This window comes from Dendropsophus ebraccatus, chromosome 2 (genome assembly GCF_027789765.1).
Source record: "Dendropsophus ebraccatus isolate aDenEbr1 chromosome 2, aDenEbr1.pat, whole genome shotgun sequence".
Lineage (NCBI taxonomy): Eukaryota > Metazoa > Chordata > Amphibia > Anura > Hylidae > Dendropsophus > Dendropsophus ebraccatus.
The window spans coordinates 99310920-99328745 of NC_091455.1; the positions used below are offsets into that span (position 1 = coordinate 99310920).

The window sequence follows — 17826 nt, forward strand, 5'->3', positions numbered from 1 at the left end:
TGATTAGGACATCACCAAAGGTCCTTTCAGCCTTCAGTGTGCCTTCTCTGCCTTCACCTTAGCAGATCCGGAGCAGTGTGAGTGTCCTGTACACACCATAGCCATGTGTTTGCTGCACACTGTGCCCCAGTGACACATACCCTACTTCTGTTGTTGTATCACTTACATGTTGTAAATCCTTTAGCTGTGGCCACTGTACAGTTTGTATATACAGTACAGTGGGTAAGAGGTTCATTACACAGTAACTCTGCGGTAGCCCTCATCCTGTCCCGGTCCTGGCTTACACCTTGTATAATCTCACTAGTCTGGGCTGATTACGTCTCTATAGATTACTATAGACTAGTCCACAATTGACACCTATCTACGCCCTTCATGATATGTTCTAAGAGTATTATTGGCAGACTGCTGCTCCTTTGGGTATGCCATAAGCGTCCCAGATTGGAATGCCCCTTTAAGTAAACCATGTTAATAGCCGCATGATTTTGCAGGGAAAACTGCAGTTCACTTGCAGTACTGTGTGGCCTGTAACAATGCATTCTGGTGAGGCCACATGTGCAGTTATGAGTTGCAGGTTGCCCATGCCATGGCCACTTCTGTATGTGGGAATTCACTGTAAACCACTTTCACACACAGCAGAAGTTGGTCAGTATTTTGTAAGCTAAAAAGAATGAAACTTATCATACATAATCTCCATAATACGGCCGAGCATGTGACCACACACTTAGGTACACGGGAAAGTTACTGTTCTTTATCTGGGGAAGGGAGGTGTAAGCTGCAGCCAAAGCACTCTGCCTGCTGCTTCTCTCTCCCAGAACAAAGGGATCAGGCAGTGATTCTACGTTATGCCTGACCCCTACCACCACCAACATCATCTGTCTGTTGCCGCTCGAGATTTATCAGGAAAATTGTGGCATACTGATAAAAAAAAAAAAATGTAAATGGATTTAAAAAAAAAAAAAAAAAAAAAAACATTACTAACAAAATCATGATGCCATAAAACCCTAGTAAATAGGATTTTTGTGTAGCTTTCAACAATAAATCTTGGGTTTTGGGGAGAAAACTGGAAATGCTCATGTTATGGGCTTAAAAGTAATCTGTCAGCACCCGCCCCGAGGTTCTGACATTGTGCATTTGGTGGCAGGCTACCTTAGTCTTAGCTGGAGGTGATGCTGCACAATTTAATTTCTTGCACTATAATCAAGAGTCAAAGAGGAGTCCTGGTGAAGCTCCTGTGCCACACTCTGGAGTACCTCACCACTCTGTCCTCCTTCCTCTTCCTCATGAATATTCAGTGATGGCTGGCCTCCATTTGCTTGTGCAATTTTTCATTTTCGTGGTGCTACTGTCAAGGGCCACACGTGTTTTTTTACCGTTTGCGCAGTTGCCATACACTTGAGAAGCAGTGCACGCGCGCTGAATGTCCAGACTGAAAGTCTTGGCCGCTCCACCGGTGTACGACGCCTGCGCAAACGGCAAAGATAGGAAACACGCGACTGATGCGTGAACTATTTAGAATGTAATTTGTGGGGTTGTTGAAGTCTCATTAAAATCTATACAGAGAGATTAAAATATGCATGAATTTGTATTTCATCCTTGCATGCTTTTTGTAGTGTAGTTCAATCTCCTGCCTAGCAGACAGCCTGTGTGTATTCATGATGTAATATGTAATATGTCTGTAATATGTCCATATTGTGGACGTTTGCCTACACACCTCTGTGAATTAGGCTTGTCTATCATAGAGACTTTTCTAGACACTTTATATAAGTATTCCTCTGGATCCATACAGAAGAGTTCAGGATTGGACATGACATCCTCATGTCATTTTTAGAGATGATCGAACAATGCCGAACCATTGGCATTTGACTCCCTCTGCCTTCCCGTTCCGTGGGAAAGGTGGAGACAGCCCGAGTACCGCCTGGAAAACAGGAATACAGCCTATTACCTAGGCTGTATCCCTGTTTTCCAGCCGGTACTCGGGCTGTCTCCACCTTCCTTACAGAACGGGAAGGTGGCGGGAGTCAAATGCCAATGGTTCGGTTTTTTACGAACCTGAACCTCGGCCCTGTTTGATCTTCCCTAGTCATTTTCACTCATTGAAAGTGTAGCTGTCATTTCATTGTGGCAGCGTGATATGCTGTCAAAATCTTGCTGCTACGGTGTCTGCACAGGTGCGTGCCAGAGATGAAGTTCTTCCGGAAGCCCCAGACTGCATTGTATACAACAGTGCTTTTGGAAAAACTCAGCGCATGCCTGCACAGTACAGGCAGGATTTTGACAGTATATCCTTCTGCCACAATGAATTCACTGTTAGACTTGAAGTTTAGTGGTAAACATTTTTTTCCTTTCTTACAGAACATCTCTGATCTTATGTAAGGATTTCTGGGACAGAACTATTCATCTTTAGAAAAAAAAAATGTCATTTTCAGGTCGGACACAAGTGTTGAATCTTTACAAGGCCTTGTTAAGAGAAAGCCAGAAGTTCAGTTCCTACAACTACAGGTAAGAAAGAATGATGTTGTGCCAAGTTGCACTCTGCCTTGGAACTAGTTTAACAATTATGTTAAAGTGAACAAATAGGCACAGAATGGCTGCACAGACCTCGCAGCTGGGTCTCCTATGGTGTCAGGGGTTTCGGGCTCCATAGGCTTCATGTTGGGTAAAATGCTTTTTAATCCCGCAGGCAAGGTAAGGGGAGAGATGTGAACTAGTCATCTGGGCTGTGACTAGCCTCTTGCCTCTGCAGCCTGTTTTGGCCTTAAAGGGGTTATCCAGCGCTACAAAAACATGGCCACTTTCCCCCTACTGTTGTCTCCAGTTTGGGTGAGGTTTTGAAACTCTGTTCCATTGAAGTAAATGGAGTTTAATTGCAAACCGCATCTGAACTGGAGACAACAGTAGGGGGGAAAGTGGCCATGTTTTTGTAGCGCTGGATAACCCCTTTAGGGTGCCTTCACACCTACCGACTCGCAGCGTTAATAACGCTGCGAGTCGGCTAGGTCCTGGCAGAACACTGTCAGTACATACACGCAGCGGTCTGAACGACTGCTGCGTGTATGGAAATCTGCCGTCCGCTTAACCCCTTCTGATGCCGGCCGCCTCCCGCTCCGCTCTGTATACATACCTCCTCAATCCACGGGGTCCCGGCGTCCTGCTCTCCCGCCCGGCCAATCAGTGGCTGCGGCAGGGCAACACACTGATTCTGCTCCTGAGCCCGGTACCTCGGCAGGGCGTACATTTGCGCGGGGGTGTAAATGTATGCCCCATGTCGTTAAGGGGTTAAATTGTTTTCCGAAACCGCTGGCATTTTTTGGTCCCTTGCAGCCTTCGTACAGCTTGCATGTGATGTCACAAGAGACTGTGGGTGGAAATTATTGGTGCATGCTAACAGCAGCAGTGTGCCCATACTCAGTACACTACACCACCAGCGCTAAGATCGTACAGCCGTTCACTATCCCTGTATAGATCACTTATGTACAATACCAAGGTCCACAGCACACTATTTCCCACTGACCAGAACTGAAGACTCTGTGTACTCCTCTCCTGCCACGGACCATCTCCGATCAGCACGTGGTTCCTGCTATTGCTCCAAGGCACCCAGGTGTTGCCAACTTTTGTTCCATTATGCTGGAGAGGGCCAGTTTGAACTATTAGGTGCTAAGGTCAGATGGACTGGCGGTGATTATTGCACTGTGTACATGCCCGTTTTTGTGACTGAACTTTAAATACTCCGGTGAAAATCTTTTTCCCAGTAATTGAAAAGTTATATACCTTTGAAATATGCTTAAATCACCTAACCCCCCCCCCCCCCTCAACCCCCCACCAGGAAGTGAAGTAAATTCATTCTAATCTAATGACTGTTGACCCCAGGCTGCTCTGTGGCAGCCATTTTGTGACACTGACATCATCAAGAGGGAAACTGTTCTAAGCCCTGTTAGGCCAGCCTCCCTTTGTCAGATGACTCTTGTTGCTCAGCTCTGATTGGCTGAGCAAGATGTAAGCCATCTAATAGTTCTACAGAGTCAGTTAGACATCACAGTAGACAAAGTGCATCTTGGGAAAGCCCAAACCAAGAAAAAATGAAGACACCAACTGGAGCTTCATTTCAGTTTTTTCAGCGCTGGAGCGCTGGAGTTGTCCTTTAACATCATGGTGTCAGTTGGATGTTGAACTGTGCAATCTGGCATGAATATAAATGCATTGCTGCTTTATCAGAGACCTTGTAATGATGGCCCCATTTTGCTTAGAAATTTTCATTACTAGTTGAGTTGGGTTGCAAGCTTGAGGTGTTTTGAGGTGTATTATTCACCATTGCCCTTTTGTATGATCAACAGGCCGATTTTAACCCTTTGCAGCACCACACATATAGGGTTGAGGTGCAGCTAGGATTTAGTCTATATATTAGACCCTGGGTTAATACAAAGCATCCCTCTAGCCTAAAGCATACTTTCTTGCTACAGCACTCTTTTAATAAAAATGGAACCCTAATCTATACAGTACATACTCCAAAAGTCCTCCCATTGCTGCATTAAATGGGCTGTCCAGCGGAAATCTTTTTCTTTCGAATCAACTGATATCAGAAAGTTATTTAGATTTGTAATTTACTTCTATTAAAAAATCCTGCAGAAAATGTTTTATTTTCAGTCTGACACAGTGCTCTCTGCTGACATCTCTGGCCGAGACAGGAACTCTGTCTCGGTTTTCTATGAATCCCCATAGAAAACCTCTCCTGCTCTGGACAGTTCCTATATCGGCCAGAGATGTCAGCAGAGAGCACTGTGTCAGACTGAAAATAAAACAACATTTCCTGCATGACATATAACTGCTGATAAGTATGGGAAGACTTGAGATTTTTTGATAGAAGTAAATTACACATCTATATATTTTTCCAACACTAGTTGATTTGAAAGGAAAAGATTTTCGCTGAACAACCCCTTTAATGCACATAAAAATATTACTTTTGGAATGGCAAGACTAAAAAACTAAAAATTGTGTGTGATTGTGAGGACCAAAAATGGCATGGTCCTTAAGGGGTTAATATGTTACAACCATTTATATTTATTACATATGTGTATTAAAACTAGATATACTGTAATGTTATGTCCATTGTCAGTTTATGAAATGAAGTATAGGTACTGTTTAGTCTCAGGTATAGATGAGCGAATCGCTGATCTCAATGAAGCACCCGGGATGGAGCAGCAGCGAGCGGAGCAGCGCTGAAAGGCTGCAGGCTTGATAAGCAGAGCATTTTGCATTGTTGATATCAGTTTTTCGCTCATCTATAGTCCCAGAAAATAAATTCTTCTGCTGTATAAGAGACCCTCCTGCATCTCCTCAGTGTTTTACTTCTCCATTTGTCTTGTCCCTTTGTCCTTCTGCTGCATTTCCTCTCTGACCCATAAACCCATTAGCTTGCTGTTTTGCTGGTTCATTCATTTGATGTCGATGATTTAGGAGGCTCTCTATTACCATTTCCTAATTATCATGTTTCAAATTGGATATCCACATCTTCTCAGTATCTTTTAACCAAACCCATTTTCCAATAATGTCTAAACCATATTATTACCCCTCATATTTGTGTTGGTTGCAGACTGAATGAATTATGTTTTAATGGTTTCCTTCTTTTTCTGAATTGTTTAACATTGTATTAAAGGGGTAGTGCGGCGCTAAAAAATTATTCACAGAATAACACACATTACAAAGTTATACAACTTTGTAATGTATGTTATGTCTGTGAATCGCCCCCTTCCCCGTGTCCCACCACCCCCGCACATGTACCCGGAAGTGTTTGGTGCATTATACATTACCTGATCCGTGTCGCGCATGTCGTTTGGCACAAGATGGCGGACGCCCTCGACACGGATCAGGTAATGTATAATGCACCACACTTCCGGGTACACGGGTGGGGGGGGTGGGACACGGCGAAGGGGGCGATTCAAAGACATAACATTCATTACAAAGTTGTATAACTTTGTAATGTTCGTTATTCTGTAAATAATTTTTTAGCGCCGCACTACCCTTTTAAAGCAGTTATCCAGACTTTGAACAAAAAATTGCCACTTTCTTTCAGAAACATCACAACTGTTGTACTGAGTTTAGGTGTCATTTTGCAGCTGAGTCCCTTGGAAGTGCATGGAGCTGAATTGTAATGCCACACACAACCTGGGGACAGGGGGAGGGACTGATTTTGATGGAAAGTAGCTGTGTTTTTCTCTTATTCTGTATTACACCTTTAAATTCAAGCAGTTACAAATATCTTTGACTTTTAAATTCAAGGATGCTTTGGTCATTTTGTAGGTTTTTGCAGGCAAAACAGCTCATCAATCACTGATCGTCAGGGCACTAACACCTTGCACCCCCACTGGTTAACTTTTCAGCTCCTAAACTACACAGTGAACACATGTACGTGAAAGCAGCTGATCTGCAATAAGCAGACCCGCCCACTACACAGTAAACAGAGGCAGCTTCCCCTGACCTTGTTAACTGGGTAGGGTGGACACCAAATGGGGATGTTGGGCACCCTTTTAGAGATGAGCGAACCTCGAACATGCTCGAGTCGATCCGAACCCGAACTTTCGGCATTTGATTAGCGGTGGCTGCTGAAGTTGGATAAAGCCCTAAGGCTATGTGAAAATCATGGATATAGTCATTGGCTGTATCCATATTTTCCAGACAACCTTAGAGCTTTATCCAAGTTCAGCAGCCACCGCTAATCAAATACCGATCGTTCGGGTTCGGATCGACTCGAACCTGAACCCGGTTCGCTCATCTCTACACCCTTTCCATTATTGATTAATGACCTGTACTGTGGATAGGCCATCAACCTGTTTTGCTCAAAAAATCCCTTTAGGGTAGAAACACACACGACTGTTCCGCAGAGGATTTTTTGAACTCGCAGCGAGATCTACTGGGGATCCATGCCCTGTAATGTCTATGGGCAGACATACTCGCAGCGGGATTGTTGCCCCGTTAACCCCCCGCCAGCCGGAGCATATAGATTACTTGCACTGCGATCCGGCTTGCTTCGGGGATTTCCAAGTGGACGCCCCACTCAGCCAATCAGTGTGCTGTGGCAGATTGGCTGAGCGGTTGGCACTGTAGCCTTGCAGCGCTGGGGTCCAGGGTTCAAATCCCACCAAGGACAACATCTTCTGGTACTCCGGTTTTCTCCACACCCAAAACATACAGGTGAATTTAGATTGTGGGCAAAAATTGGCAAAACTATGTTAAGTACTGCGAAATCTGTGTGTGTGCTATACTGATGATGATGATGATGATAATAATAATAATATTATTATTAATAATAATAAATAAATAAATGGCAATTGCTGTGCAATAAAATTTCAGAGGAACACCAAAGAAGGGTAGATTACAATAAAATAACATTTTACATTTGAGGATTCCTGGCTGTTAGCCAATATGTGACAAAGAAAAGGAGGACTGCGCTCATAAAGTCTATATTTGTCAGATAGACACTGATACAGAAAATAGGTTCCACTTACTCCACATGGGGAGAAAGAATATGCAAAGTAGCTCTCACACCTCTTAAGCAAAGAGATATCCCTTCAAGTCAAGTCTCGCTCAGTCAAGGAGCCTTAGAACATTGACTGGAGATTTTATGCCAAGCCAAACTATCTCTCCAAAAGGAAAGATTTCCCATCTGCAGATAGCTATTTCGGGTTTTTGACCCTCATCAGTGCAGAGCAGGGTGTTGGCTGGCTAGTGAGAGGTCTATTGACGTGGGTCTCCTTAAAGAGAGTCATTACCCCTTTGACCCACGTCAATAGACCTCTCACTAGCCAGCCAACACCCTGCTCTGCACTGATGAGGGTCAAAAACCCGAAATAGCTATCTGCAGATGGGAAATCTTTCCTTTTGGAGAGATAGTTTGGCTTGGCATAAAATCTCCAGTCAATGTTCTAAGGCTCCTTGACTGAGCGAGACTTGACTTGAAGGGATATCTCTTTGCTTAAGAGGTGTGAGAGCTACTTTGCATATTCTTTCTTCCCAGAATTCCTAGTGGAGCAGCAATGGTCTGTAAGTCTCCACACGTCCTTGAGACGGGCTCTCCTTAAGGAGAGTCATTACCCCTTTGATCCACATGGGGGACAGACAACTGATTATCATATCCCTCTCCAAGTTGGCATGAAGTAAATCAAGATTCCTCTGACTGTACAAACAGTTCCTTTATTTAATGGTACTGGCAATGTGTTTCGGTGGCCGCCCAGCCACTTTTCTCAAGAAACAGAATTTTATATATTCACTATATAAAATGTGTGTGTGTATATATATATGTGTGTATATATATATATATATATATATATATATATATATATATACAGTGGTGCCTTGGATTACGAGCATAATTCGTTCCGGGACCATGCTTGTAATCCAAATCTGCTCTTAACCCCTTAACGACCACGGGCGTATATTTACGCCCTGCGGTCGGTAAGGACGTTCAGAGCGGGGCCGCGCGGCGGTCCCGGGTGCCGCTTGTAGCCCGGGACCGCAGGTATTAGCGGGCACGGTCCGAACGCCGTGCCCGCTAATACAGTAATCGGATGCAGCTGTCAAAGTTGACAGCTGCATCCGATTACCGTTTGCAGCGTCATCCCTGATGTCTAGTGGGGAGATCGCTCCGTTTCTGAAGCCGGCCGGGGACCGCTCCACGATGGCGCCGTCCCCGGCTCGGCAGCCGGAAGTAAACGAGTGCCTATCTTATGGATGTCTGCAGCATATCAATGCTGCAGAGATCGCTATGAGAGATCAGTGTACTTATCCCCCAGGGGGGCTTCTAGTATAAGTTTAAAAGTAAAAAAAAAAAGTGTCATTATTAATAAAAAAGCCCCCTCCCCTAATAAAAGTCTGAATCACCCCCCTTTTCCCAGGTTATTAATAAAAGTAAATAGATAAATAAACAAACAAACATGTTTGGTATCGCCGCGTGCGTAATCGCCCGAACTATTAATTTATCACATTCCTGATCTTGCACGGTAAACTGCATAAGCGCAAAAAATTCCCAAAGTGCAAAATTGCGCATTTTTGGTCGCATCAAATCCAGAAAAATGTTAATATAAAGCGATCAAAAAGTTGCATATGCGCAATCAAGGTACCGATAGAAAGAACACATCATGGCGCAAAAAATTACACCTCACACAGCCCCATAGACCAAAGGATAAAAGCGCTATAAGCCTGGGAATGGAGCGATTTTAAGGAACATATATTTGTAAACAATGGTTTTAATTTTTTACAGGCCATCAGATACAAGAAAAGTTATACATGTTATATATCGTTTTAATCGTAACGACTTGTGAAACATATATAACAAGTCAGTTTTACCCCAGGGCGAACGGCGTAAAAACACATATCCACTAAAAACACAAAATGTGTTTTTTTTTTTCAATTTCACCACACATTGAATTTTTTCCTGCTTTTGCAGTGTACTTTATGCAAAAATTCAGCCTGTCATTGCAAAGTACAATTAGTGGCACAAAAAATAAGGGCTCATGTGGGTTTCTAGGTGAAAAAATGCAAGTGCTATGGCCTTTTATGCACAAGGAGGAAAAAACGAAAACGCAAAAATTAAAATTGCCCCGGTCCTTAAGGGGTTAAACCAAAGCAAATTTTCCCATAAGAAATCATAGAAGTGCAGACAATTGGTTCCACACCCCAAAAATAATGATTTATTTTTCTGAATTACATGTAAAACAGATGAAACAAAGATTAAGAAACAGCAGAATATGTGATATCATATACTACTGTACAGTAATGGAGAGGATGGGAAACATAAGAGCTGAGAGAGACTGCAGGGAGCATGAAGGAATGAGCAGGGCAGATGTGGGCACATACATGCAGCACTCTCTGTCCGGGGAGAGAGGGGTTACAGCTATGGAGAGATTACCCCCACAGTCCTGTCCCCTGATGTAAGCCCCAGCCTGAAGTGGATCTGCTATGATTTGGAAGATGAGGGAGACTTCCTGGGTCAGAGAACAGGGCTGTAGACCCCGCTATGCAGACCATGCCCCTCCTCCACTCGCGCTCCCACCCAGAACATGGAGCGCTTAAACCAAGTCACAATTTTGAAAAACTGTGAGCTCTTAAACCAAAACGCTCTTAAACCAAGTTACTCTTAAACCAAGGTACCACTGTATATATATATTGTAGGGATCTTCCCGGGGGATGGTGTGTTTGGACACAGTTCACAGCAGACTTGGACTTGTAAAATAACAGCTTGGCGTTTATTTGCAGCATAAACAGTCCATCAAACAGAAATATAGCAACACCGTGCTTTTAAGAACAAAACAAACAAAAAGGTCTTGCCCGTCTGGGCGCTTACTAACAGGTTTCTTCTTCTATCTGACACTAGACAAACAGTGCGTCTTTCACCTGGATACCGCAGGGTGTATATAAGCTCCAGCAGCGTCTGTATTCACAGCTCCCACCAAACACACAGGCTGATCACTCATGGCTGAGAGCCAACAATGGATCCTCTGCAGGGCTTTTACCTTGTCAGGCTGATTAGGGTCAGAGACACCTGACCCCAAAACCTGACCTGGATCGGGGGAAGGGAATGGCATGTCCCACTACCAAAACCTACCTGCCATTCCATGTAAGTCCAGGCCCGGCAATAATAAATAACAGCTCAGCAGCATAACACTGCTGAGCACAGATCCCTCCTGGACTTACCATCTCACGCTACGTATTAACCTGGGTGAGATGTACATTCCCTCGAGCACTTCTCCCGTGGGGAATATGATAATCAGTTGTCTGTCCCCCATGTGGAGTAAGTGGAACCTACAGTCATGGCCAAAAAGGTTTGAGAATGATACAAATATGAATTTTTACAAAGTCTACTGCTTCAGTTTTTAAAATGGCAATTTGCATATACTCCAGAATGTTATAAAGAGTGATCAGCTTAACAGCAATTACTTGCAAAGTCAGTATTTGCCTAGAAAATGAACTTTATTCCCCAAAACACATTTCAACATTATTGCAGCCCTGCCTTAAAAGGACCAGCTAACATCGTTTCAGTGATTGCTCTATTAACACAGGTGTGGGTGTTGATGAGGACAGGGCTGGAGATCACTCTGTCATGATTAAGTAGGAATGACACCACTGGAAACTTTAAAAGGAGGCTGGTGCTTTGCATCATTGTTTCTCTTCTGTTAACCATGGTTATCTCTAAAGAAACAGGTGCAGTCGTTATTGCACTGCACATAAATGGCCTAACAGGGAAGAGTATCGCAGCTAGAAAGATTGCACCTCAGTCAACAATCTATTGCATCATCAAGAACTTCAAGGAGAGAGGTTCCATTGTTGGCAAAAAGGCTCCAGGGCGCCCAAGAAAGACCAGCAAGCTCCAGGACCGCCTCTTAAAAGTGTTTCAGCTGTGGGATCGGGCTACCAGCAGTGCAGAGCTTGCTCAGGAATGGCAGCAGGCAGGTGTGAGTGCATCTGAATGCACTGTGAGGAGGAGACTCTTGGAGCAAGGCCTGGTCTCAAGGAGGGCAGCAAAGAAGCCACTTCTTTCCAGAAAAAACATCAGGGACAGACTGATATTCTGCAAAAGGTTCAGGGAGTGGACTGCTGAGGACTGTGGTAAAGTCATTTTCTCTAATGAATCCCCTTTCCGATTGTTTGGGACTTCTGGAAAACAGGTTATTTCGAGAAGACGAGGTGAGCGCTACCACCAGTCTTGTCTCATGCCAACTGTAAAGCATCCTGAAACCATTCATGTGTGGGGTGGCTTCTCAGCCAAGGGAATCGGCTCTCTCACATTCTTGCCTAAAAACACAGCCAAGAATAAAGAATGGTACCAGAATGTCCTCCAAGAGCAATTTCTCCCAACCGTCCAAGAGCAGTTTGGCGATCAACAATGCCTTTTCCAGCATGATGGAGCACCTTGCCATAAAGCAAAGGTGATAATTAAATGGCTCAGGGAACAAAACTTAAAGATTTTGGGTCCATGGCCTGGAAACTCCCCAGATCTTAATCCCATTGAGAACTTGTGGTCAATCATCAAGAGACGGGTGGACAAACAAAAACCAACAATTTCTGACAAAATGCAAGCATTGATTGTGCAAGAATGGACTGCTATCAGTCAGGATTTGGTCCAGAAGTTGATTGAGAGCATGCCAGGGAGAATTGCAGAGGTCTTGAAGAAGAAGGGTCAACACTGCAAATATTGACTTGCTGCATTAACTCATTCTAACTGTCAATATAAGCTTTTGTTACTCATAATATGATTGCAATTATATTTCTGTATGTAATAAAAATATCTGACAAACACACATAAAAACCAGAGGGCAGCAGATCATGTGAAAATATAATATTTGTATCATTCTCTAAACTTTTGGCCATGACTGTATTATCTATATCAGTATCTATCTAACAAATATAGACTTATGGGTATTTTGAGTGCGGTTCTCCTTTTCCCTTTCCCTGTGGAATATCGGGCAGTGGACGATCACCTGGTGAGTGCATACATTATATCGGATGAACAATTAGAACTCATGAACTCATAGAATAGTATTTGTTTGGCTGTTAGCCAAGGTAACCACTTCTCATAAAGCATAGTGTTTTTAATACATTGATTGACAGTTGAATAAAAGGGAATTTATGATCTCCATTTTTGTGCTATTCGAATATGTGCGGCCCTCAGAATAAAATGCATTCATTTATAAGGTGACAATGAAAGTCCCTGGAGTTTTTTTGACAAATAAATTGAGTATGCGGCTAGTATCTTTCTAGAACTGATGTCCTTCACCACGTCATCCAAAAATGTAGAGTAGTGTTGGGGTCACACCCCTGTATTCTCCCTCCCACACCTGATTCTGCTTGGGAGTTCAGGTGTCAATCAAGCAGGAAGTGAGGAGATAGATGGTGTTCCAGATTTCATATTTAGGGTACAAACACACTCGGCGTATACGCAGCAGATTTCCTGCTGTGCTCCCTGCCCTATACACTCTATGGGCACACAAGCTCACAGCAGGATGGACATCCCGCTGCGAGTTTGTCAGCAGCCCCCCTGTTAACCCCCCGCTGCCGGAGCGTATACGTCACCTGCTCACCGGACCGGCTTGCTTTGGGGCTCCCGGCATGTCCCGCTCGGCCAATCAGTGCTCTGCCCCGCCGCAGCACACTGTTTGGCTGAGCGAGGCGTGAAGACGCCGGGAGCCCGCAAAGCAAGCCGGAGCAGGGAGCAGGTGTTTAGTACAATTGGTGTTGCAAAAAATAACAGCTCATATAGGTCTCTAGTGTTAAAAAATTTCTGCGCTATTGCCCTTTAAACACAGGGGGGTAAAATACAAAAAATGAAAATTGGCTCTGTCACCAAGGGGATGCCTGGACAGTCTGTGGTGGAAATCCACATATAAGTAAAAATATTGCTGTTTACCATTAATTTTTCACATGAACTCTATATAAAATTGAAATTAGTGCATATAACTCATATTACTGGTCAATTAGAGACTGCAGTCAGTGAAAGGGATGGGCAGCTTGCAGTCACTTTGTGGATACTGCCTCCTTAACAGCTGGGGGGATTCTCACAGTTTGAGAAACATAGATGTTGATATTTATTAATATAGAAGGCATGATGATTTCCTAGTGGACCTTAAAAAAATGAACAGAATTATTCTAAACTAAAGATGTAGCCATATGACAGGATAGGGGCATTTTATAGAACACATATACTTTGACCATTTTGGCAGCCTGGCAGAGTGATAAATTTAGCATGATTAGAGGAGAAGGTTATGTCTTTGGATGTATGCTGGTGCCAAGATAATGATTATTCTCAGTAACAACCATGATTATTTTCCTTACTCATTCAGCATAACACAAACAAGATACCCTTTATAACGTCACTAGTCTTTTTATATTGAAAGCTAAGCATTTCATCTTTACCCAGGAACAATGAAACTCATCCTAAGGTACCAGCTGTTTGATGAGTGCACTTCTATATTTAATAAATTCTATTAACAATACACACCCATGTCACATTCTAGGTGAACGGACCCTAATTAAAAGCACACACCATCTGCTAGTGCATGGCAGCAGGGTGGCACACCACAGCCAGCATGCTCCCTGGGACTGAATATGTATTATGTATGAGCTGTGTCTGGAAAATGTCAATGATCCCATAGAAGACGTCCTGGAAGCTGCTTAGCTCCATCTAATGGGCACATCTGCCATTAATCCCCTTTTTGAAAATAAATGGAAAAATGATTTTCTTTTATGCAATATCAACACACAGGATTAAACATCATTAGACAAAGTAAACAGGTCTGAAAAATGCCTCTTTTTATTTTCTTTAGTCTATGAGTCTCGTGTGTGTATAATTTTGTCATATTTCATTCTGCGTTTATTCCACCTCAAACAGAATACCTTTAAATTCAGTAGTCACTAATGTTAGTTGAATGTAATGTTTCCTGCTCTGCGGTTTTGGAATATGATGATTTCTTCAAATAAATATTAGTTACAGCGATTTTCATTTAAAAAGTCCTCCCCTTCAAAAGCAAGACCATTTGCACTTTGGAGACCTACAAAATAACAGTATTTGGTCAGAAATGCACCCAATACTAGTAGACTATCTTTCGTTAATTGAACTCAAGACTCTCTGCATATGTTACCAAACATAAACCTAGCCTCACTGATCACAGCTTCTTTCTATCATATCTTCCTCTCAGATGAAGCAGCAAATTAAACAGACAGGTTTGCTTTAAGCCTCCATCATTGGTTATAGCTATATATTTAGTTTTCTGTTGTAAATGCCTAAGTATTGTAGGAAGCACTTCGGAGTCCAAGAGCAACTCTTTTATAAATGATTTCCATTTACTGATTTGGAAAATGTCTGAAAATACCAGATCTGAACCTGCTATTGTTTTAAAGGGGAACTATCGGCAAGTTAAAGGGGTTATCCAGCACTACAAAAAATGGCCACTTTTCCCCCTCTCTTGTCTCCAGATTGGATGGGGTTTCAAACTTAGTTCCATTGAAGTAAATGGAGCTTAATTGCAAACCACACCTAAACTGGAGACAAGAGAGGGGGAAAAGTGGCCATGTTTTTGTAGCGCTGGATAACCCCTTTAAATGAATCTAACCTGCTGATAGCCCCCTATAGCGACAGGGATGCTGAGGAGGAAGTTGTGTGTCCTACCTTCCTCCTCGGCGACGGTCCCGTGCTGTTAGTTGCGTAGTCTTCGGGCAGGAGCACTGTTTGGAGCACTGCCCCACCCCCACAGCGTCATTCAGCCTGCCCGCTCCATTGATTATAACTGTGTATTATCAGAACCGGGGGCAAAGGATCATGGGATCCCATCCCGCCGCCCCTATTTATTTGAATTGACACATTTTTCTCATAGACTCTTGTGTTAGGAAGTGCCTACTTTCATTCATTATTGTGGTGTAAATTGTGGTGTCCACAGCATTAAACACAGCTCGGAGAGGTACTGTAATACTATCTGAATCGAGATTATGTGTACTGCTCTATCTAACAAGGTACTAACCACAATACACACATTTGACAAGATTTTTCAAATTGACGTAAAGTAGAATTGTCTTAGTTGCCCCTAGTAACCAATCAGATTCCACTTTTCATTCCTCACAAAGTCTTTAAAAAATGAAAGGTTGAATCTGATTGGTTGCTAGGGGCAACTAAGACAATTCTACATCTAAATCTCCCCCATTGATCCCTAAGCACAGGGGTAGTGGTCACATTGCTGTCAAATGGACCATTGTGTGAACCATCAAAATGTGTTAGAAAGCAAATACACATGGAGACAAATGCTTATGATTTCGAGGTTAGCTGTATATTCTATGCTTGGTGTATTTATACATTTACTATATAGTGAATATTTGTATCTCCTATGTTATTTTTAGAACATATGCTATCAGAAGAGTAAGAGATGCCTTCAGAGAGAAAAAGAATGTTAATGACTTCCATGAAATACAGTCTCTCATCTACTGTGCCAAAGAAAACCTGGAGATCATTCAGCGTCAGGTAAAACTTGTCAACCAATGTTATTTAGTTTGACATTGTCATTTAGTTGTGTCTTCTGTGACTTCTATATAGTAGCTTACAGTTTGGACCTAAGCACGAGGCATGTTCTATAAGGGACATTGGAAGTGACAATGACAATTTATTTTAGTAGGATTAAGCAACCCTCAGATACTGGTGATTAGAGATCTGTAGGGCTGAGTAGTAACTGTATGCAGAAGGAAATTTCATTCTCTATTAAAAATGTTTCAAGGATAAGAAAATACACTTACAAATACGGCATCATTGGGAATGAAGTCTGTGTTAACTGTGTGCAAATCTGTTTAGTCCAAAATCAAGTGTATAGTTAGTTTAAATGGGCATTCCGATCTCAAGTAACAGTTAAACTTGTAGGGCTCCTCAAGTTAAATACCTTTGCAAACACATTCATTTAGCAAATTTGCCGCCTCCTCCTAATATTCTGCTCTTTTCCTCCCCTTATTGATAGCATGTTATCTAGGTTACAGACCACCACTCTGCTCTAAAAGCAGTGGTCTGTCTGATTTATATATAGCTACAGTATACATAACCTATATACACTATGGGGGAGATTTATCAAACAATGGTGTAAAGTAGAATTGGCTCACTTGCCCCTAGCAACCAATCAGATTCCACCTTTCATTTTCCAAAGAGTCTGTGAGGAATGAACAGTGGAATCTGATTGGTTGCCAGGGGCAACGGAGCCAGTTTCACTTTACACCATCTTTGATAAATTTCCCCCTATATCTCAATTAGAGATTTGCGAACCTGCCGAGGTTCAGGTTCTTATAAACCTGAACTCTCGGCTTCTGACTGCCGCTGTCTGCCCGCTCCATGGAGAGGGTGGATACAGCCGGAGGATCGCCTGGAAAACTGGGATACAGCCTATGGCTATGGCTGTATCCCAGTTTTTCAGGCGGTCCTCCGGCTGTATCCACCCTCTCCACGGAGCGGGCAGACAGCGGCAGTCAGAAGCCGAGAGTTCAGGTTCATACGAACCCGAACCTCGGCCAGTTCACTCATCTCTAATCTCAATGCATCTACATTATAGCTATAAGTACACCAGCCAGACCCCTGCTTTACAGCAGAGTGGTGGTCAGTAACCTAGACAATGCTATAAACAAGGGCAGGAAAAGAGCAGCATGTCAGGTGAAGGTGATTTGCAACAATATTGGACTTGACATGCTTTACAAATTTACTTATATTAGTTGAGATGAAAAGACCCCTTTAATACCCCATCAATGTGTGTAACGCATCAGAAGTTTTTAAAGTGACAGTCAGACTTTGCTTTATATTTACTTTAATAATTTTACTTTAAAAAAAAAAAATCTGTATTTTGAACAGAAAAAAAATGATATGAGAGGTGCATTAACATATTCAAGCTGATGGAAAAGTTGTCTGAAGCTTGACCATTTCACGAAAAGCTTTATGTATATGGATTGGGCAAACACAAATGCCGATATATAACTTTGCTATTTGAGATTAGTAAACCTTCCGAGTATGCTGTGGAAATTTGTGCCGGTTCAAACTAAAAACGTTTGTGAGTTGAGGTACAGTTGTTGAACAGTCTAATTTGCAGTTTGTTTACATACCCAAACCCCAAAGAACAGTGCCTTACCATTATCCCTTGTTCAGTAAATTTTACACTATGCATTGTGCAGTTCATTGGCAGTATTTTGTTGGCTTCCATCAACCTATCAGTCTGCATTGCACTACTCCAGTGTCCAGCAATGGTGTGCTTAGCAGTGGTCATGGTGAGCTCATGTTTGTGTGTAGCTGCCTTGTGTGTTGCTCCTGTTGCACATTTCTCGTATTCA

General features: G+C 42.8%; 1 protein-coding gene across 2 annotated transcripts in view; it reads left to right on the forward strand.

Annotated features, from left to right (window-relative positions):
• Window positions 1–17826, forward strand: part of LYRM4 (LYR motif containing 4) — a 134569-nt gene continuing 116743 nt past the window's right edge. For both annotated transcript variants that reach the window (XM_069960196.1, XM_069960197.1), the window contains exons 1-3: window positions 1–77; window positions 2353–2499; window positions 15874–15994. In XM_069960196.1, the coding sequence (XP_069816297.1) occupies window positions 2414–2499; window positions 15874–15994 (207 nt within the window). In that variant the 5' untranslated portion in view covers window positions 1–77; window positions 2353–2413. The remainder of the gene's footprint in view (window positions 78–2352; window positions 2500–15873; window positions 15995–17826) is intronic.